Consider the following 18,259-nt stretch of genomic DNA (forward strand, 5'->3'; position numbering starts at 1 on the left):
CTAATTATGGTTGAAGTTTATAAATTTTAATATTATAATTTGTTAAAAAAGTGATAAAATTTTGATTTATTGATCAAAAATCAAACCTATCAAACCAATTTTAAGTTTGATTAATTTGATCTTCTTTTATATTTGATCGATTTTGATAGATCTTTTAAAAATGTTTGATCCATTTGGTCTTTAGATATGATAGACTAAACCACCCAATCCACCTATTTGCTCACCCTACAAATAATCCCATAGAGTAATTTTTTTTAAAAAATAATAATAAAGAGTGCAGCTAAGGAGTAGAGTTAAAGTACAGCAAGAGCATAAATTTAGCACTCCCTCACCCATTATACACCTCCCTTATTACCCCAAGTATACGATTCGCTATATCGGGCCCAAATAACCTTGGAAAGTTTGAGCCGAGATCAATCTCAATGGTCTTGTTCTTAATCAATCCATCCCTCTTTTCCAAATATGCCTTTTCTGCCTCATCTACATTTCTCTGTCCACAAGCACATTGATCCAACCATATTCCCAATGCTGCTTTTGCTACAGGATCCACATGATCCTTTACAATCTCCTCCATGCGTCCTGGTCCAGCTCCCTTCGTGTCAACACGGATCATAATTGATGTGGGAGAGGTGACACATCGAATGTAAAGCGCTGAAGAGTAGTAAGTTTGAACTTCTGGGAGTTTCTCAAGCGTTTGTCTAAGTGAGTCCAACCTGGTGTTTTCGTAGAACGTTTGAAGGTACTCCGGATATAGGACTAGGTCCTTCCGAGGAGGCAAATCCAGAATGACAACTAGTGATGTAGGGCTACTCTGTATGAGCTCAATAAGGAAATTTGGTGCATCTGTGGAAACATTCAGGTATGCGGAAAGGCTTGTTATGTTCAGTGCTCCACCTGTTGGCAGCTCACAGTGTAACCAACTTCCTAGTATGAAATCAACCTGGAACATCCAAAATTCCACATATTCAGAAATCCCGAAAAGGGAACATTAAACATTAAGTTGTAGATCAGGCTCATTGTCAAAATCCAAAAACATAAAACAATTGTAAGTACCCAATTAATATCCTGTACAACATGACATTACCAGATTCCCTGTTTATTGTTTGCAGCTTTTATGCACAGCTAATTTATCTAAAATAAAATGAAATTAACCTCCAAAGAGACAGCACCTAGAAGTTAGAAGCACAGTAGTAATCTTGCAAGTTAGCAAAAAGGATATCAGCTGACCAATCTCAGATGATATGTGAATGACTACAGTAGAAACAAAATGAAAACAGCAGTGCCTGGTGCTGAATTGTAGCAATGGTACTGCAATGCCACTAAGGAAGAACTTATGCACCTTCACAATTTAAGTTGAATATTACCTTACCATTGATGATCAATATTAAGAGGAAATAGATCAAAGTTCAAACACATTAGTTGTCCAAATTATAACTGTTGAATAAGAAAATATTTTAACAGCCTCACATTTAGAAGAGATTCTTAGGCCCTGGCCAAGACAGCCAACAATTCAAATACAAAACAACATACGTTGCTGTTTGGATTCCATTGTTCAGTTTATAAGCCATACAGAATATCCTTGGATCACATCACCTCTACACTTTCGTGTCAACAAATAACTTGGGGAAATTTAAGCCTCTAAACTGGTGTTTGGGGCCTGAGGATTTTAGTTGAAGCATTCTTATAGAAAAGAGCAATCTTAAATTTTAGTCAGAACAGAAGAACAGGTGCAGCATATATACACACAGGTTGGAACTAGAATGAGCATAAAAACACATGAAATAATTTCCAAAACAGAAGAAGGGTCAAACATTAACTTAGGCACGCTTGTATGTGCGTGTGAATCAGGGAATAGGGTCTTCAGAAAGTAAGGTAGGCTGGATTAAACCATGAATTATATGAGGAATATTGGTAGGTCGAATCAAACAGCTGTTAGCTCAGGCTTAGAATCTGCCATTTCAAAATTAGCACCTTTTGAAATTTTATTTTCTCATGCCTAGGATTAGCTGTTTAGCTGCCACCAATCCTCAAACCTCTACACGTCTAGTCTGAATGGACGAACAATATAAAAGTCCAATACATCCACAAGCAATCATGCAGCTTATGCATCCAAAACCGTTTCACTTCAACTCCACTGTACTAGCGTCTACTAAATATATTATCATGAACGATTTTACCTTTTCTTTATCATTCTCCTGACTTGACTTACGGCAATTGTGGAAAGCTTTCGAACACGTCTCACGACCAATAAACCATTTCACATACGGTTTCTGGGGTTGAAAATTTTGGCATAAAATCATTTAAGAACTGGAATATCCTAACGGCAAAACATTCAATACCAAAAGTTTCATTAATCAACATGCTACCCTTGGAATAACAACTTGTTCAGTAGTTAATCAATTTGTTTCGGACGGTGAAGTAATTAATCATTAAAGAGACATATCTTCCATATCAACCGCATTTCAGTTTGAGCTCACTCTACAGAGTCATTTTTTTCTTCTATAACAGAGTTTACTTTAGAAGTAGTCAGCTCAGGAGGGCTTAATTTAGTTAAATAAGCAAGAAATTGATCAAGTCAAGAGTGGGAATGGTCAAGTTCAAAGATTTCAAGACAACCCCGGACACTAAGTCTTAATTATCTTTCTTTTTTCATTAGTAATTCTAATGATAACTTAATTGCCAAACTTCCTAGCTTTTACACTAGGGTGGTTACATGCACTACTAGTTTAAGAGACTAACAATAAATTAAACAACCAACTAAAAAAATGAAGTAGAAAACTTTGGAAAGGGAGCTATACCTGGGACGAGCTATGGCCTGATCTGATATGAAGTGAGCCCTGGGAGGCCCCACTTTGATTGCAGTAATGTTGTACATCAGGAGGCAGAGTGCAGGGTTTGAGCTGAGACTCGAGGCGATTCTCCACCGTTGATACGAGATCAATCATCAAGTTCCTATGTGGGGTAGTGACAAATGGGAAGTCCATGAACTTTCTGGGGTTGGTGTCCATGGGAGATGATGCTGGCGAAGCTGATGCAAAAATTTGAGGTCTGGGTGAAGGTGGACTGATAGAAGAGAGAAGACAAAGAGAAGAAGAAGATGGCGATGAGAGTGAAGGAAGTGGGGAGTTCAGAAAATTTCGGAAGACGACAGCCATTAGTTCCAAGTAAAACTCGCTGGCAGTACATCTTTTTATGGTTGTGGAGCTTGTAAAAAGGAATATTCCGTTGCCGGGACTTGAACCCGGGTCTCTCGGGTGAGAGCCGAGTATCCTAACCAACTAGACTACAACGGATTGTTAAACAAGCTGCATGTTTAAATTTTTTTTTCTTTTTCATACTTGTTTAAATGTTTAATTATGCATTAATGGCTTCTAAATGAAATTCTTCAGATAATTTTAACAAATATCTTTAAAGTATTATTAAGTGCAAAGACTCTTACTTTAAATTTGCTTTATTCACTGTTAATGCATGGATCACTTAAGTTTTAATGGTCTTTAATAAACCCTTTGAAGCAAGTAGTTGATAATGGTAAGTACCCTATACATCAATGGACCTCATGCATATTTCTTCTCCTTATGTCATCGGAGTTTTAAATGTCTTAAATTAAAGCATTTGATCACTTCAGTAAATATAGTCTTCAAAACCCTCTTCAAGCAAAGCAGTTGATAATTCTCTATAGAGGACTCCCATCCTTTTTGCTATAAATCCATATGTGGGGGAAGGGGCGCATTGCTACGCTCAATTTATTTAAGTTATACATTGATCAAACCTAAAAAAAAAAAAAGAAATTCTAATTTTAAAGAGAGAGACAGAGAGAGCGAGAGTGAAATGAAAGAGATTCCAATGGCAAAGATGAGTTGTACAAGAAAGTCTTATTGATTAAGTCTCATTCTTGACCAGATCATCAACGTCATGGGTTTGCATTTGAAATCTACAAGCAACCAAAATTTGCATTTGACACAAAAATGTGAACGTGTAAAAATGATTTGATCTCACTAGTTTATTTAATGGCTTCAGTCAAAAGTATTATACCTAACTTTTGAAATTTATCAATAACTACTAGTAAGCAAATAAAAAATGACCTTTTTGGACACCTTTGGATCGGGACCAACTCCAATTTTCTTTTCTTTTCTGTTTCCTAGTTAATAGAATGTCAAGGATTGAGAGCTAATGATGAAAATATAAGCTGCTTTTTTGCGCTTTGCTTCACATTTTTTGTGGCAGCAGCTTCCATGCACCCTTTCTTAATTTCAGATTTTTGTGGCAGTGTTATACTATAATTTTAATTGAATCATTTGTATAATTATGTTAATAACAAGAATTATTAATTATTGCATGGGATAGAATTAGGTAGGCACTTAAGTACTATAACGAAGCTTTTCAATAAAGTGATAAAAGAAATATATAAACTAATTAAAATTAAGTACATATTCTATATTTTCAAGATAAAAACTATTTATTCGTAATATTTTTGTTATGTTATTATATTTATAATTTGATATGCAATCGAATTATTAATTGGCAAATAAAGCAAACATTTGTTTGTTTTTAACAAAAAGATTTGTATAAATAATGGATTCTGTGCAAACTACACCTAACATTTTGCTTTTGCTATTTTCTCATGTAATAATAATAATAATAATAATAATAATAATAATAATATGTGAGCAAAAAAATTAAAGCCCAAAAGAATAATATAAACACAATAAGCTAATCTTCAAAGGCCACATTCTACAAATGTGTAATTGGTATAACATTCTAGGTGGGAGGAAGACAGAGACCCATTTGCCTTTGATGTCTGCCTCCCACAATTGCTGACTAACTGACCCACCTACACTACACAATGCACAAAGAAGTCATAAAAAATACAATCCAACCTTATTTATTTCGAAATTACAAATTAGTATATAGTCTTACTGAAAATTACAAAATAAACCTTACTTATCCCTAATTTTATAGGTATATCAAACCAGCATAAGAGTTTCTTTGCTGTCGTGGCCACCGTTGCTATGGTCAGTTGCAAACCTTGCCGCTCTTCATCACCAAAGGCACGTGGCGAAAATCTACAGTCTTCATCTCCTTAGCGTGTGGCCCACCGTACACGATTTTCTCCTCGCGGGCCCTCTTTCTTTCCGCGCCTTTCAACCAAACCCCGAACAGTTTCAAACTTCCATTACCTTCTTTGCCGCCTTTTTCATCATCATCATCATCATCATCATCAACTTGATCATGATCATCGAGGTCGTCAACATCGTGGGTACGACCACGATCATCGGCATCACGGGTGGATCCAAAGCTTCCTTGCCGCATAATGCTATTGATCTGATCGGGCCCCACCTTTACGCATTCAGTTAAAAACGCGACCAGCTCGTCGCATTGCTTCTTGGCCTGCGCCAGCTCCGAGCTCAACATCTCGTTATCCTTTTTCAGTTTCTCGTTCTCGTCTGATAAATCGGCAAATTGGGTCACAGCCGCCGGCGTCGTTTCCACCGATCCCGGATTCTTCGAGTCCGGAGATGACGTGGAAGTAGACCCGAGGTCTTCTCCAGAGTTAGTCGGAGAGGAAGGTCCAACACCAGCTGTTTTGCCGTTCGCAGGCGACGATGTCACCGTTTTACGACGACGGATTTCGGACAAGAGCTCTTTTTGCCCTCGCTTGAAGTTCTCGTTCGCGAATTCCCATTTGTCGGGAACAACCTTTCGAAATCCCTATAAGACGACGGTCAACAAAAGAGAATTTACTGAAATGTTACTAAAAAGTAAAAAGACAGTAATAGCCCTCACCTAAAACCAGAAAACAATTGGAAATTTTTTTAAAAAATTTGAGTAGTTGAAGGATTAATCTCTTTAATTAGCTCACCAATCCCCATCATAATCCCTAGCTAATTATTCAATTTACAACTATCCAATGGAATTTGCTTGAAGATATAATTAAGGACCCATCATTTTCCCTCACCAAAAGAGTAGGGAAAAAACAGTAGTAATACAATTACTCTGTATTTAGAATAATTCAAAATTTGATAAACTTACGTAGGTGTTGAGCTGCCGAACGAAGCTAGAGAAGTTGTTGTGCTTGAAATAATTGGGAAGCAAATCCTTTGCAAAATCAGCAGTTTTCCAAACGACAAAGGTGGTGCCGTTTTCGTTCCATGAAATCACGTCGTCGGTGATCGGGTCATCTACCAGCTGGTACGTTTTGGTCAAAAACGGCGCCGGAACAGACCTTTGCGCCATTTCGTTTTTTGTTCTCCGATTCACCAACCCCTCCCAGAATACGTAATAAAAAAAAAAAAAAGAAAATCTAACAAAGAATTATTGTTACAAGAGAAGCAAAAGAAGAACGAACCTCGTTAATTGAGATGTTTGATTTCTTTAGACAGAACAACTAAACAGCAGAAGAGCGGTCAAGAATTCCCAACCCCAGCAATAGAACCCAGAGAGGAAGAAGCGAGAGTGAACGAGGTTGTCACAGCGTTTGCTTGTATCAGTTTCCATGAGTTAACAAAACGAACTCTCAGGTTTTTTGAATCTAAACAAGACCATAACTTTTTTACCAGAGCTCCTGAATGAGAAAAGAGAAAGAGTGCTTTTTTTTTTTTTTTTGTGAACTCTTCTATGTGGCTTCTTATAAAAGAGGGAAGGGCGACCAAGATGAAGCAAAAAGATAGCGATGTTGGGTTCTAGAAATTTTGAGAAACAGGGAAAAAATATAAGCCCTTTAAAGCTCTTCAAACCTCCCCGCTTGAGTCAGTCTTTCAAAGGGCAAAAAGAGATAAGAGAGAGGAAAGAAATAAAAAGGGTAAACTAAGAATGAGAAGAAAACTACATGCTTTTCTTCTTTCTGGAGGAAAATGATGACAGAGAGGAGAGAGAGATATTTTTCTAAAGAGAGAAATGGTGGTGGACTGGTGGCGTTTTTTCTTGGTCGTTTCTTGGAAGGAAAAGGAAGCTTCTATTACATTTCTAAAGCGTTGATTTGAGTAAGGGGGAGGGGGATTTTATATGAAGGCGTGGCTTGCACATTTTTTTACTTTTTCCAAGGAAGAAGCTTAGCGAAGCTTTATTAAAGTATATATAACTTTCTCTCCTCAGCCCCCCACCTAACGCTCTGGCCTCTGCCGTGTTACCGATTGCGTCCTTTCATCGCCATTCCTCTTATGAGCAGTATTTGTCTTTTCTGTTCTTTATTTTGACCAGAAATTTATCAATATTAATTTACCTTTTGACACTCTGCTCTTTATTTTGTATATGCTAGTACATTCTAATTAAGATTTTGGGACATTTCTAATCTTATGACCTTGACTAATGTATATTTCAATGGATTTTTTTTGGCCAGAAACTTGCCATTGGAATTTTAATTTGTTTGATGTTTAACCTTTTTCCAACTTTTTATTATGACATTTTAGAATTAAATCTCTCATAATTTTCAAAAACAATTGCAAACCCTCAAAAATAAAAAACAAAAGAAAAAATAACCTATTGATTATAGTACGTGAGGGTTTTTTTTCATTCATTTCACAAATGAAAGAATTATATACGCAATGGTGGAGGTAGAAAGGTGGCGGTGGTGTTTTTTTTATTTTTATGACTATAAAATTATAAATATTTAAGTTTGTCACTCTTATTTAATTTAAATTAATTTGTTTAACATAGTGGTAAGTCATTTATCTTAAATTTTAGAGGTTTGGGTTCAATTCCTTTGAGGTTTAAAATTTGAAATTATTTTTCCTTTTTTCTTATAGAGAAAACTCAAATTTTAAAATTATTTTTCTTATTTTTCTTTTTTCTTATAAAGTAAAAGATTCATTGCTTAACTACAAGAGTAAACTCAAAATTTGAAATTATTTTTCATAGTTTTTTTTTTTTTTATAAAGTAAAAGATGCATTGCTTTTAAAGAGTATAATTGCCTAAAAAGAATAATTTTTTATTTTGATTTTTCTTACAATCTGTTGATTCGATTTAAATACTTATACAATATATATTTTTCTTAAAAACCCTTCATTTTTTTAATGTCACTTTACTAGAATACTTTGTATTATTGTATAAAATATGTTATGGTCCTATAGAGGAAAATATGCAATGTTTAATTGCTTGAAGAGTATAATTTTTTACTTTGATTTTTCTTACAATCTGTTGATTCGATTTAAGGAATTATGCAAATATATCATACGTTAACATGAAAATGAACAAGAATATGATTAAAATATTTAAAAATTTTCAACAATCTTATCTTACTTTTTCAAATTAAATAGATATAAAGTGATTGCTATAAACATTAACATGAATTTAATTATCGATGAATTTGAAAGAATGAAAGCGCACTGAGCATAGCTTACAATACTTAATGTGAAAATCTAATATTAATCTTGCTTTCGGCTTATGTTTATTTATATTGATGAATTTGAAAATTTATATTCAAATTGTTAATGAATTTTACATTATAATTTAATTTTATTTCAAAAGTGATTAATTTTTTACTCCGAATCAAATCATTAACCCAATCTATAATTTTGTATTATTGCTCTTTAGTTACTTCTCATACAAAATCCTGGATCAGCCATTGTATATGTGTAATATTTGAACATAAACAGAAAAAAAAAAAAAAGAAGAAGAAGAAGAGAAAATATAAACAAAATATAGAGGAAAAAATGACAAAGGGATACCAAATATGATAGGGACAAATTTATAAGAGTGTATGATGAAATCTTATAACAGTATCTTGACTAAGTGGCGTGAGTTGTTTACTTCTTTTTTCTCACATATATATATTAGAAATGCAGTAGGTGTTGGATTCAAAGCTAATTTTGCTTGCAAATTTCAGGAAGAGTTTTCTTTAAAAACTTACATATAAATTCTAAGCACAAGTTTTTGGCAATGTAATTAATTTTTAATTCAAATCAAACCTTTTCTGTATTGGTTTTTTTCTTTCAATTTAGAATTCATGTATCATTCAAATTTAACTCGAAAAATCATTCGTTATTTTTTTAATAATTAATAAAAAAATATTTTCAACAAGCATTTACACGTAATATTATGACGAGATGGTATTTTGTTTCTTTTCTTAAAAAAAAAAAGAACAAAGACTACATGTATTTCTGTTCGATAATAGAGATTGAACATGAATGAAATTGGCCAAAGAACTTACTTTTAAAATATAAATACTGTATTAAATGATAAACAAGAGTCACAATCAGAAGGTCGGGTTCATCCTTCTGCCTCTATCACATTCCAAGGTAGGTCCTCTTTCTAATCAAAGCCCTTAGCTTCAACCATGTAGCTAGGTCCCCGTTTTCTTCAGCTCATATTTGCTAATCTTGTTTGATGAAGTAGATTCCATGATTAGTATAATTTAAATACGTTGAAAAAATTTTAAATTAATTTGTATATACTAATTAATATTTGCATAAATATGTAATTATATGAAGAAAAACGTGCCTCTTTTATAATAGAAGATATAAGAAGAAAAACATAAATGCTGTTTTACCAAATTCTGAGGGTATCCTTGGTCTAGTTTTTCCACCAAACTGCCTTCTTAGTCTAGGCGGCGGATCACTTGGGTTAGGTATTTTTTTTTAATTGTGGAATAAAAATTTAAATTTTACTTTTTAGATAAAGTATGATGTATCAGCCAATGAATCCAATAACTATTTAAGTTAAGTTAATTAAGCAATTTAGAGATAAAAATACTTTAAATTAAATTATGTAATCAGTATTTATATTTTATAAAAAAGGTAAATTTAGTATCAATACAATAATTTGTATAGATCAAGTATTTATTTTTTCAATTTGTTAAACACAATTCAAACTTTAATACTGCTAGATTTGTATCATTAAATATGTTAAGATGAATTTTTTAATCAAGTTAACATGATATTAATTGAGATGATGTGATATTTTTTCACTGATGTGACGTTGATTGTGTGCTGACATAATATTTTATCATGCTGGCATCGATTAATTGTTTAGGGTTAGGTTAAATAGGTAATTCCGAGACAAACATTTTTACTACATTTCTTTTCAGTATTTGTCGTTTTCCAATGGCTTGCGTTTGAGCCAACAATTATTTGGATTTCAGATAAAACAGTAAAAATTGATCATAATCTAATAAGGGCTCCTCCAGTAAAAATATCACCAACCCTTCTAGTACTTAACCAGCTCTTGAAATCATGTCTACTTCCCTGGAAATTTACGTCGCCCATAAGTTTTTCCGCAGGATATTAATTCTTGTTGCTTTCTTCATCGACAAGCCTAAGCCAGAAAGCCCATAATTATATAGCCTCTCTTTTCCCCAAACTAAAGTTGCTAGTTGTTATATCCTAATTTGTTGGTCTTGGTATTCTCGTATAAACACAAGTATATCCTTGTGGCAGACGTAAAATTGGTTTGTGGGTGGGGATTGCAGCTCGAAGCTTGTTCATTGGCCAGTGTGCTTCGAGTCGGTTTACCGAAAGCATCATGCCACGAACCGTACGATGACATGTTCACAGGCCGAAAACATAACAATGAATAGTGGCTTTCGTTTTCAGAGCTAAACATATTTTGTTGGATTTCCATGTTGTTGGATTGCGTAAAGTGGATGATCAAGTCTCTCTCACAAAAAATAAAAATAATAATAATAATAACGTGATAGCACAAATGTTGGAATTTAATCACCTATCATTTTGACTTTCTCATCCACTTCTGGTTGTCTTTCTGCCCACTGTTTTTTCTTCTTTTTCTGTTTTGTCAAACTTCGACTAGTATGGTGGAAACGTTTTGTAATAACTACGAGAGATATATATGTGGAATTTGAGATCAAATACTTAATGAAAAAGGAGGAAATCACGTCACCAAGAGGCTCTTAACCAATCGTTTTGATCATAAGCTGCTGTTTCTGATCAGTTCAAACTTCAACTTGTTCTAATACCAAAGAAAGAATTTCCATAGATACGATTTTGATGTATACAATCATTACAAAAACCATGAATCACATGGGACATGCTCGTGAAAAATGTTAACTTCTTAGTACAATTTTTACCTTTTCTTAATTCAAAAATAATTAAAAATTTCCAAACTGGAGTGACATGTTCCACAATTATCACTTTTAGACGTGGACAAACATCAGCACCCAAATTTGGAAAATTTTTGATATATACATATCTATTGCATGTATTTTTAGTCTTCTCAGTGCCATTAAATATTCTTGTGGAGTTTTAAATTGACTAAAATTTTATATTTTATTTGATTAAAATTTTTGTTTGTATGCAACATTAAGTAGTTATATGGTTTTAAATTTCTTATTCTACATCAAATCCTAATCATATTCTACTTTAGATTTTTATATTATAAGAGTGAAAGTCTAGGCTTGAAAATTACAAGTAGTACTTTGAGAGCAGGGCCGACCCTTAGGTAGAGCCACCCAAGCACGGGCTTTAAGCCCTCAATTTGGAGAGCCTTTATGAATTTATAATATATTTTATTATATTAAAAATATATAAAAATTCTAAAAATATAAAAATAATTAATAATTAATAAAATTATCTGTTTTCTCACTTCTTTAATTATGTGTATAATAAATCTCAATTTTTTATCACTTTCTAATTTCTAAAATACTATATTATTTTCAATCAACCAACGGTAATATGCATTTAATTATCTCCAATAACTATTTTTTTCTTATTTATTTTTTCTATTTTCAATCAACATATTTAATGATTTCTAACAACTATTTTTTCTTCTATATATAAAACCAATTATTTCTTTTTCAACGTGTAATATCTATTTTTAAATTCTTCTTTTCTCATTTGCTCTTTCTTCTTTCTTCATTTAACTTCAATTTTCTTCTAAAGAATACATAAGAAGTTGGTTATGTTATTATCTTTGTAAAACCGTGAACCTCATTTGTGGTTTGCAATAAACATTCAACAATTAAGTATTATTGTTATAATGTTTACAGACTTTTTTACTTCAATTTTTAATATATATTGTATTGTTATATTATTTTTATTTTATATGATAGCTAATTTATTTGAATTAAAATTTTGATTTTTGATTTCATATAAGCCATTTAAAAAATATAAAAATTTTACATCTTAAAAAGTTAGAAGAATACAAATTTAATAATTTTTTTAATTTCAATAAAAGAATGCTTCATTGAATATTTTGCTTTAGGCCTTTGAACTTATTGAGCCGCCTTGTTTGAGAGCTCTAGAGAGGAGACACCTTGTAACTCTGTCTTTTGCTCTAGGTGAAGCTAGAGTGGTTTGGGTGAGTATTTTTGGGAAGTTATTAAGAAAGAGTGTGCAAAGGATCTTGAGTTAGTTTGGGAAACCATAAAAGTTAATTTATTATACTTTAATTTCTCAATAATAAAAGAATAATTTCACTCCGTTGACGTAGATAAGAGGTCGAACCACATAAATTCTTATATTTTTCTATTTGTTTGATTTTTTTGAATTTTATTTTTATTATTTCTTGAATAATTTTTATAATACTTCCAGAGAATTATAAAGTTAGATAGCAATCATTGTCAGTTTTAGCCATTAACAACCCCTTACTCAAGCATCCATCACTATGATCTAAGCATCAAAAACAACCTTTATTTTTTTATCATTTTTTCCCATAAAACGACAATTGTGTGAAATACGAAAGCAGATAAAATATATAAATCAATGGCATGCAATTTTCTAAAGTCCAAACTTTCAATAAACCCGGTTGATAAGATTCAACCTATTCACACAGGGAATAATATTAAATACAAGTTAATATAACATAAATAAGAATTTGCTTTTTGGTGGTGAAAGGGGAGGGTGGCAAGAATAGATTTTATGAATAGTTAAGAAGGATTTCGTTAGGAAAAACAAGGGGCTTGACTTTAAGCATTTTTCACGCTTTGAAAGGCTGTTTTCCGGCTTATATATTCCACTAAAATAAAGCAAAGCCGTTTGCTTGTGAAGTCTGTCTGTGGACCAAGGTGACGGCAAAAGATTGTAGAATTCCTCTTTTGATTTTGTTCTCCTCTACCATTCTTTTCCTGTGTCTTCTTCCCCACCAATTGCTAGTTGAAGCCAGCCATCTTTGTAGGAGTTTTCTGCGAAAGTAGGAGCCATGCTTAGCCATAGACACGTCTTTGAACAACACATATAGACACAGCTTTTGGAGAGTGTTGGCACCCGGTGACTTGGATGGAATATCCAAGATTTATGTTCTATGGGGATAATTTTTTTCAAAAAAAAAAAAAAATTATTAGTCTCATAACCGTAACGTCATTTTAAGTCTCTTTTTTAAGAGGTGTTGTAATTTATCTATATATATTACATTTGGGAGATGTTGTAATTTTTTTAAAATTATCAATACTACAAAACATATTTTTCTTTGTATATGCATAATTCAACAATCATTTTCAGAATCTCCCTTCCAAACTAATAATGTTTTGTTTATAAATATTCTTCGATTATTTCTCTGCATATATATACTAAATGTTTTATCACACATAAAAAAATTAAATAGTAAATAAATATTCTGTCATAATTATAAATGATCAAAATACAAAAAAAAAAAAAATACTCATCTTGAAAGAAGAAAGTAGTCTCGTTCTGTTGTTTCCTTAATGTTTCTTTCATAAATGTTATAACTTGTTTCTGTTCTTTTCTCCCCATTAGTTCTTTCTTTACTTTTGTTATGAACATACAAGATAGAACATAACTTTTGAAACTATAAATATCTTTTATTTTTATTAATTATAAAATCTCAATTTTCATTATAACTATACTGTTATTTTTTTAACATTTATAATGATGTGATATATATATATATATATATATATTTTATATATTTTTGTGAAATCGAGTGAAGGCAAAATATAAAAAAGCTAAAATTTTTAACTATTTTTATAATATAGTCAAAAGAACATTGGAATTAGAATATCAATGGGGGCCCTTAATGCGTCCTTGCTTGACAATGTTGGGTAAATTGATTTCTCACTAAAAGGTAAAAAGAAAGTACAAGGATACTAATAATTTGGTGAATCTAAGACATCTTCAAGGATAAATCTGTAGAAATTTTCCAAAAGCATTCACGCGCAGGACAGAGATTGATGGCCACATGCATGGCCCCCTGCTCTTATCCTTTGAAATTGGTCTTTCCGTTTACCTGCTAATAGATATATATACAAGCAACATTGAGGAAGAATCGAAGTATGTCTGCGAAGTGATGAACTGGTCAGTCTTAGCATTCAATTAAAAACAACCGTCTTTTTTCTAGAGGCAGACAGATACATATCAGCAATAAACTATTCTCTGGTCAAACATTAATTTTCAGTTACTTATCAGTATCATCTTCATTTAAACGTGACTATTCTTTCCTTCTTGTACACAACTTACAATTTGGCTGATTTGAAACTTCTTGAACCCATTACTATTCTAACAATTGAATGATAAACTGAGTTTGAATGATCTTTTCATTCATATACAAAAATCTCATATTTCCTGGTATTTTGAATCGAAAAACTCTGATTGGTGTAATGTATATGAAGTTTTGTTCCGCTTTTGTATTTTTAGAACAATATAAAACTCATTCTATTCCAAACATGTTATGAAGTTACAGAGTATATTCATTGAAAGCTCACCAAAAATTTAAGCCTTCCTTCTTTTAACATCCTTATTAAGATTAACAAGAAAAGTGGCAAATGATGATCAAGATGGCAGAGGATGTCTCAAGATGTTGCAGTACTCCATAAAGCATAGCAACTCCAAATTGGCAAATTGGATTGGAACGGTTCATGAACCAAAGACGTGCATACTCATGTGTGCTATGCATATACATGAATGTTACCAAAGCCAGTACTGTTGAACCCACTAATTCATTGGGGTTTACTAACTGAAATTCACGAGTCCCCATAGCGGGCTTTCATGATTGGTCTCGTGATATTGTGGACAGAATTAAATCGAGAAAGCCCACCACTCAGGTCAGGAGCCATCCTGTTCCCCAAAGGACCAATATGTCTGAACTTTTCTTCATCCATGAGAACCATGGCCAGGCAATAGTTTAGTTAATAGTGCGAGGCACTTGAGTAATTGCTGTTTAGTTGGATCGAGCAGTGAGCACTAGCAGTATCATGTTTTGTCTGAAGCACCCTTTTTCTCACATCGATGCTGAACTTGGATGTAGACCTGTCTTTATTAGTGGTGCCTCTTTGCTGCCAATATTGCCCCCTTTCCCAGCTAAATCGCACTTTTGGGGATTAGTCATTTCGGCCGTGGGGCATAAGAAGGGAGTAATGCAAGCAAGCTCATCCATGAGCACAGTACTACTACTAATGAGGTAAACTATCAAAAGCTAGGGTCAAAATGGATCACCCACACAAAGTGTCTCAGTTATTAGTGATTGTTAGAAAAATCCTATGTTACATACATATATATGGTACCAAGAACTCGTTTGGCATTAAGTTTAAATCTCCAAAAAACTGTTTGTATAATACTAAAACAATATCAGGATTTCCAGAGTCCAAATGGATGTAGTTTTTCCAAACTAAAGTTTTTAATTCATCCCAGTACCAAATTAAAGACAAACTGAAATTCCTTTTGCTCTGAGTAGATATGACATGACATGGCACCAATATGCCAATTGAGGTACTCACTCTTTTGGGTCTGAAATCGTTTCCCTATTAATGTTTTGATCTGCTCATACAGGTAAAAAGGGTATATATTTAAATAACTATAAGTTATTGTAACAGTATTTCTTAATTATTCCTAGGTCCCCTTTCCACTCTTTTTCCTCTTTTGGCAAAGGGCAAATCTCAGTTTTGCTACTTTTGTTACCCACTATCTACCCTGCCTTCTCCTCTCCTGTGTCAACCATCAACCAATTGCAATAGCTACTGAAGGAAGTTTGAAATAAGCCCGTTTCTCAGTTCATATCAGAGGGTCCATATCAAGCACTTTGGATATGGAAGTTTATCCAGAGAGAGGCTGCAGAGCAATTTTTGAAGTGATAATGAAATTTTTCACATATGTTGTAAAATTTCTCGAATCAGAATGTAGGGCGGGAATCACTATCTCCAGCCTGAATAGTCAATGGTAAAGCTGATGATGAGAACATGCAAAGGTGGAAGCTGTCAAAAAAGTCTTATTCTGTCTGGCATTAAGGAATAAGCATAGAACTTTTTTTACTCCAAAATGCCTTTCCTTTCACGAAAGAAAATGATTAATTTGTCTGCCCATGAAAGAAAGCAAGCTGTATTCCGTCAAGAAGAAGGATTCTCCTTTCAAGGGAAAAAAAAAAACCATTATTAAGAGAGAGAAAGGCCTTTAAAGTAGAAGAAATATGTAAAAACCCAGCTGCAAACATCTTTCGACCTTTTCACATCATAGTTCAGACAGAAGCTATGTACCTTGAAATGTAAGATTGGAAAGGTAAAAAAATAAAAATCAAACTCTGGCAGTAATATCAAATTGCCTGATTAAGTAAGAAAAGTCAATCTAGTAGCGGCTGGTTTGTTTTTTTTGTCTTTTTCCATTTAATGTGGGGATTTTTCACATTGCTTTTCTTTAATTTCTAACCAAACAAAAGTCGGTGGGTGTGGGGAATCATATCAAACAAGTTGATGTTGTTGTTGTTGATGTTTGGTTATTCTGATAACAACTCTGAATTTTGTTTTGATCTCTCCGTAGTTAACCCTGAATATCATCATATCGAGCCATGCGACGCATCCATCATCCTCATCATGAACTTTGCCTCACGGAACAAGCAACCACCTGCGCCCATTGCCTCAGCCTTGTCTTCACCGTCTGTGGATTATCACCTTCACCAAATCACAAAAGAATAAAATCATAATCAATTGAATCCCAAGCATTTATCTTATTGACTAATGCATAATCCCCTACTTAAAAGAGCATGATCGAATCCCCTCCCTAATTATAAAAAAAAAAAAAAAATCAATTGAAAAAAAAAAGAAGAAATTCCAACAAAATCAATACCATCTGAATTCATTACTTACCAGGGCCAAAGATGGTGTGGGGGCTGCCTATAGGGGAAGGAATACTATCACAATCCGATGCAGCCGAAGGAGAGGACGTGGACTTTGATACGGTGTCGATGTAGTTCTTGGTAACAGCATAATAAAGACCAAGAGCAGGCAAAGTATCAGACAAACGTTGATCCACCTCGGGGGAGTCAAACCCGAACCCCAACTCAATACAAGCCTTGAGTTCATCAAGGTCTTCTTCCGTCACGCTCTTGCTTCTCCTGTTCTTGCTGTTTCCCTTCCTCCTAAGCCATGCCTCGTCACGGAAAATGTCTGGCGACCACGATCGCTGCTTGTAAAGCGGAAGCAGAGGCGACATCATCAGCGGAGCCGGCGCCGGCGGCTGTGGTGATTCAAGCACTGCTTGCAGTTTGTCAGGCGGTGGCGGCATGGGAGGAGGTAGGGGTGGAGGCGCGTCAAGATGGGACATGGACACAGCCCCGAGGAGGTCCGGGGTGTGCAGAGGTCGGGAGACCTCGCCCGCGCGGGTGGGGAGCTCTATGGCTGACGTGTTTTTCTTTGGGATATGTTTTCAGAAGTGAAGAGGGGAGGTTAATGGGAGAAAGAGTTATATGGTGGTGGGTGTGGGACAGGGCTGAGGCAGATGGCCCTGGGATTGGTTGGTCTGACTCAGGATGACCTGTCTTCTCTCCTTATTTATCTGGTTTTTGAAGAAGGGGTGAAGTGTTTCTTTGAAGATTTGTAATAGTAATTAATCTTTGCTTGTTCATATAATATACCATTCAAAGCAAGCTCTAAACAAGAAAAATATGTATTATTGTCTTCCCATATTTGTCCTCTATTTTTTACTTTCAGATAGTAAATTGTCTATTATTTGTCTTAAAGTACATATAATGTACTTTAAGCTATGTTATATATGCACATCAAGCATGTGAATTACCATGTTTTAACTATATTTTCTTATTCATTGTACTGTGTTTCAAGTTGATTTAAGCATGTGAATTACTTTGTTTTAATTTCCTATTTCTTGTGTAAAATATTGCAATGGAAAAAATGAATAGTATCTATTGGACTAGATGGCAAGCCCTATCCAAATGCCATTTATGGTGGTATGGTTGATGTAGAACTGAATTAAAAAAAACTTCAAGTCCCACGCACGTTAAGTAATGGGTCGACCTTGCATGATTGCCTTTCACCATAGCTTCTAGGGAAAAAAAAAACAGTCGAGATGTTATGAGAACAATTGTTAATTAATTAATAGCATTTGACATGTTATTGTTAAAATATCAATATTT

General features: G+C 33.7%; 3 protein-coding genes and 1 non-coding gene across 4 annotated transcripts; all 4 read right to left on the reverse strand.

Annotated features, from left to right (window-relative positions):
• Positions 1-232: 232 nt before the first annotated feature.
• On the reverse strand, positions 233-3,199 carry ACD2 (accelerated cell death 2 (ACD2)). The gene is made up of 2 exons (XM_088808861.1): positions 2,799-3,199; positions 233-940 (listed from the first exon to the last, which is right to left on the reverse strand). Exons 1-2 carry the CDS (start codon positions 3,153-3,155, stop codon positions 329-331), a joined length of 969 nt encoding a protein of 322 aa, XP_088664987.1. The 5' UTR covers positions 3,156-3,199; the 3' UTR covers positions 233-328.
• A 21-nt stretch (positions 3,200-3,220) lies between these two features.
• Positions 3,221-3,293, reverse strand: TRNAE-CUC (transfer RNA glutamic acid (anticodon CUC)). The gene has a single exon. It is a non-coding gene; the product is annotated as a tRNA-Glu (tRNA).
• Positions 3,294-4,856: 1,563 nt separating this feature from the next.
• Positions 4,857-6,376, reverse strand: HSF4 (heat shock factor 4). The gene is made up of 2 exons (XM_018114363.2): positions 6,031-6,376; positions 4,857-5,709 (listed from the first exon to the last, which is right to left on the reverse strand). The coding sequence occupies exons 1-2, from the start codon at positions 6,232-6,234 to the stop codon at positions 5,014-5,016; spliced, it is 900 nt and encodes a 299-aa protein (XP_017969852.2). The 5' UTR covers positions 6,235-6,376; the 3' UTR covers positions 4,857-5,013.
• Positions 6,377-16,286: 9,910 nt separating this feature from the next.
• LOC18611124 (uncharacterized) lies at positions 16,287-17,551 on the reverse strand. Its single transcript, XM_007047190.3, has 2 exons — positions 16,977-17,551; positions 16,287-16,781 (listed from the first exon to the last, which is right to left on the reverse strand). The coding sequence occupies exons 1-2, from the start codon at positions 17,431-17,433 to the stop codon at positions 16,702-16,704; spliced, it is 537 nt and encodes a 178-aa protein (XP_007047252.3). The 5' UTR covers positions 17,434-17,551; the 3' UTR covers positions 16,287-16,701.
• Between the last annotated feature and the right edge of the window lie 708 nt (positions 17,552-18,259).

This window comes from Theobroma cacao, chromosome 1 (genome assembly GCF_053813885.1).
Source record: "Theobroma cacao isolate CCN51 chromosome 1, ASM5381388v1, whole genome shotgun sequence".
NCBI classification, from domain to species: Eukaryota; Viridiplantae; Streptophyta; class Magnoliopsida; order Malvales; family Malvaceae; genus Theobroma; species Theobroma cacao.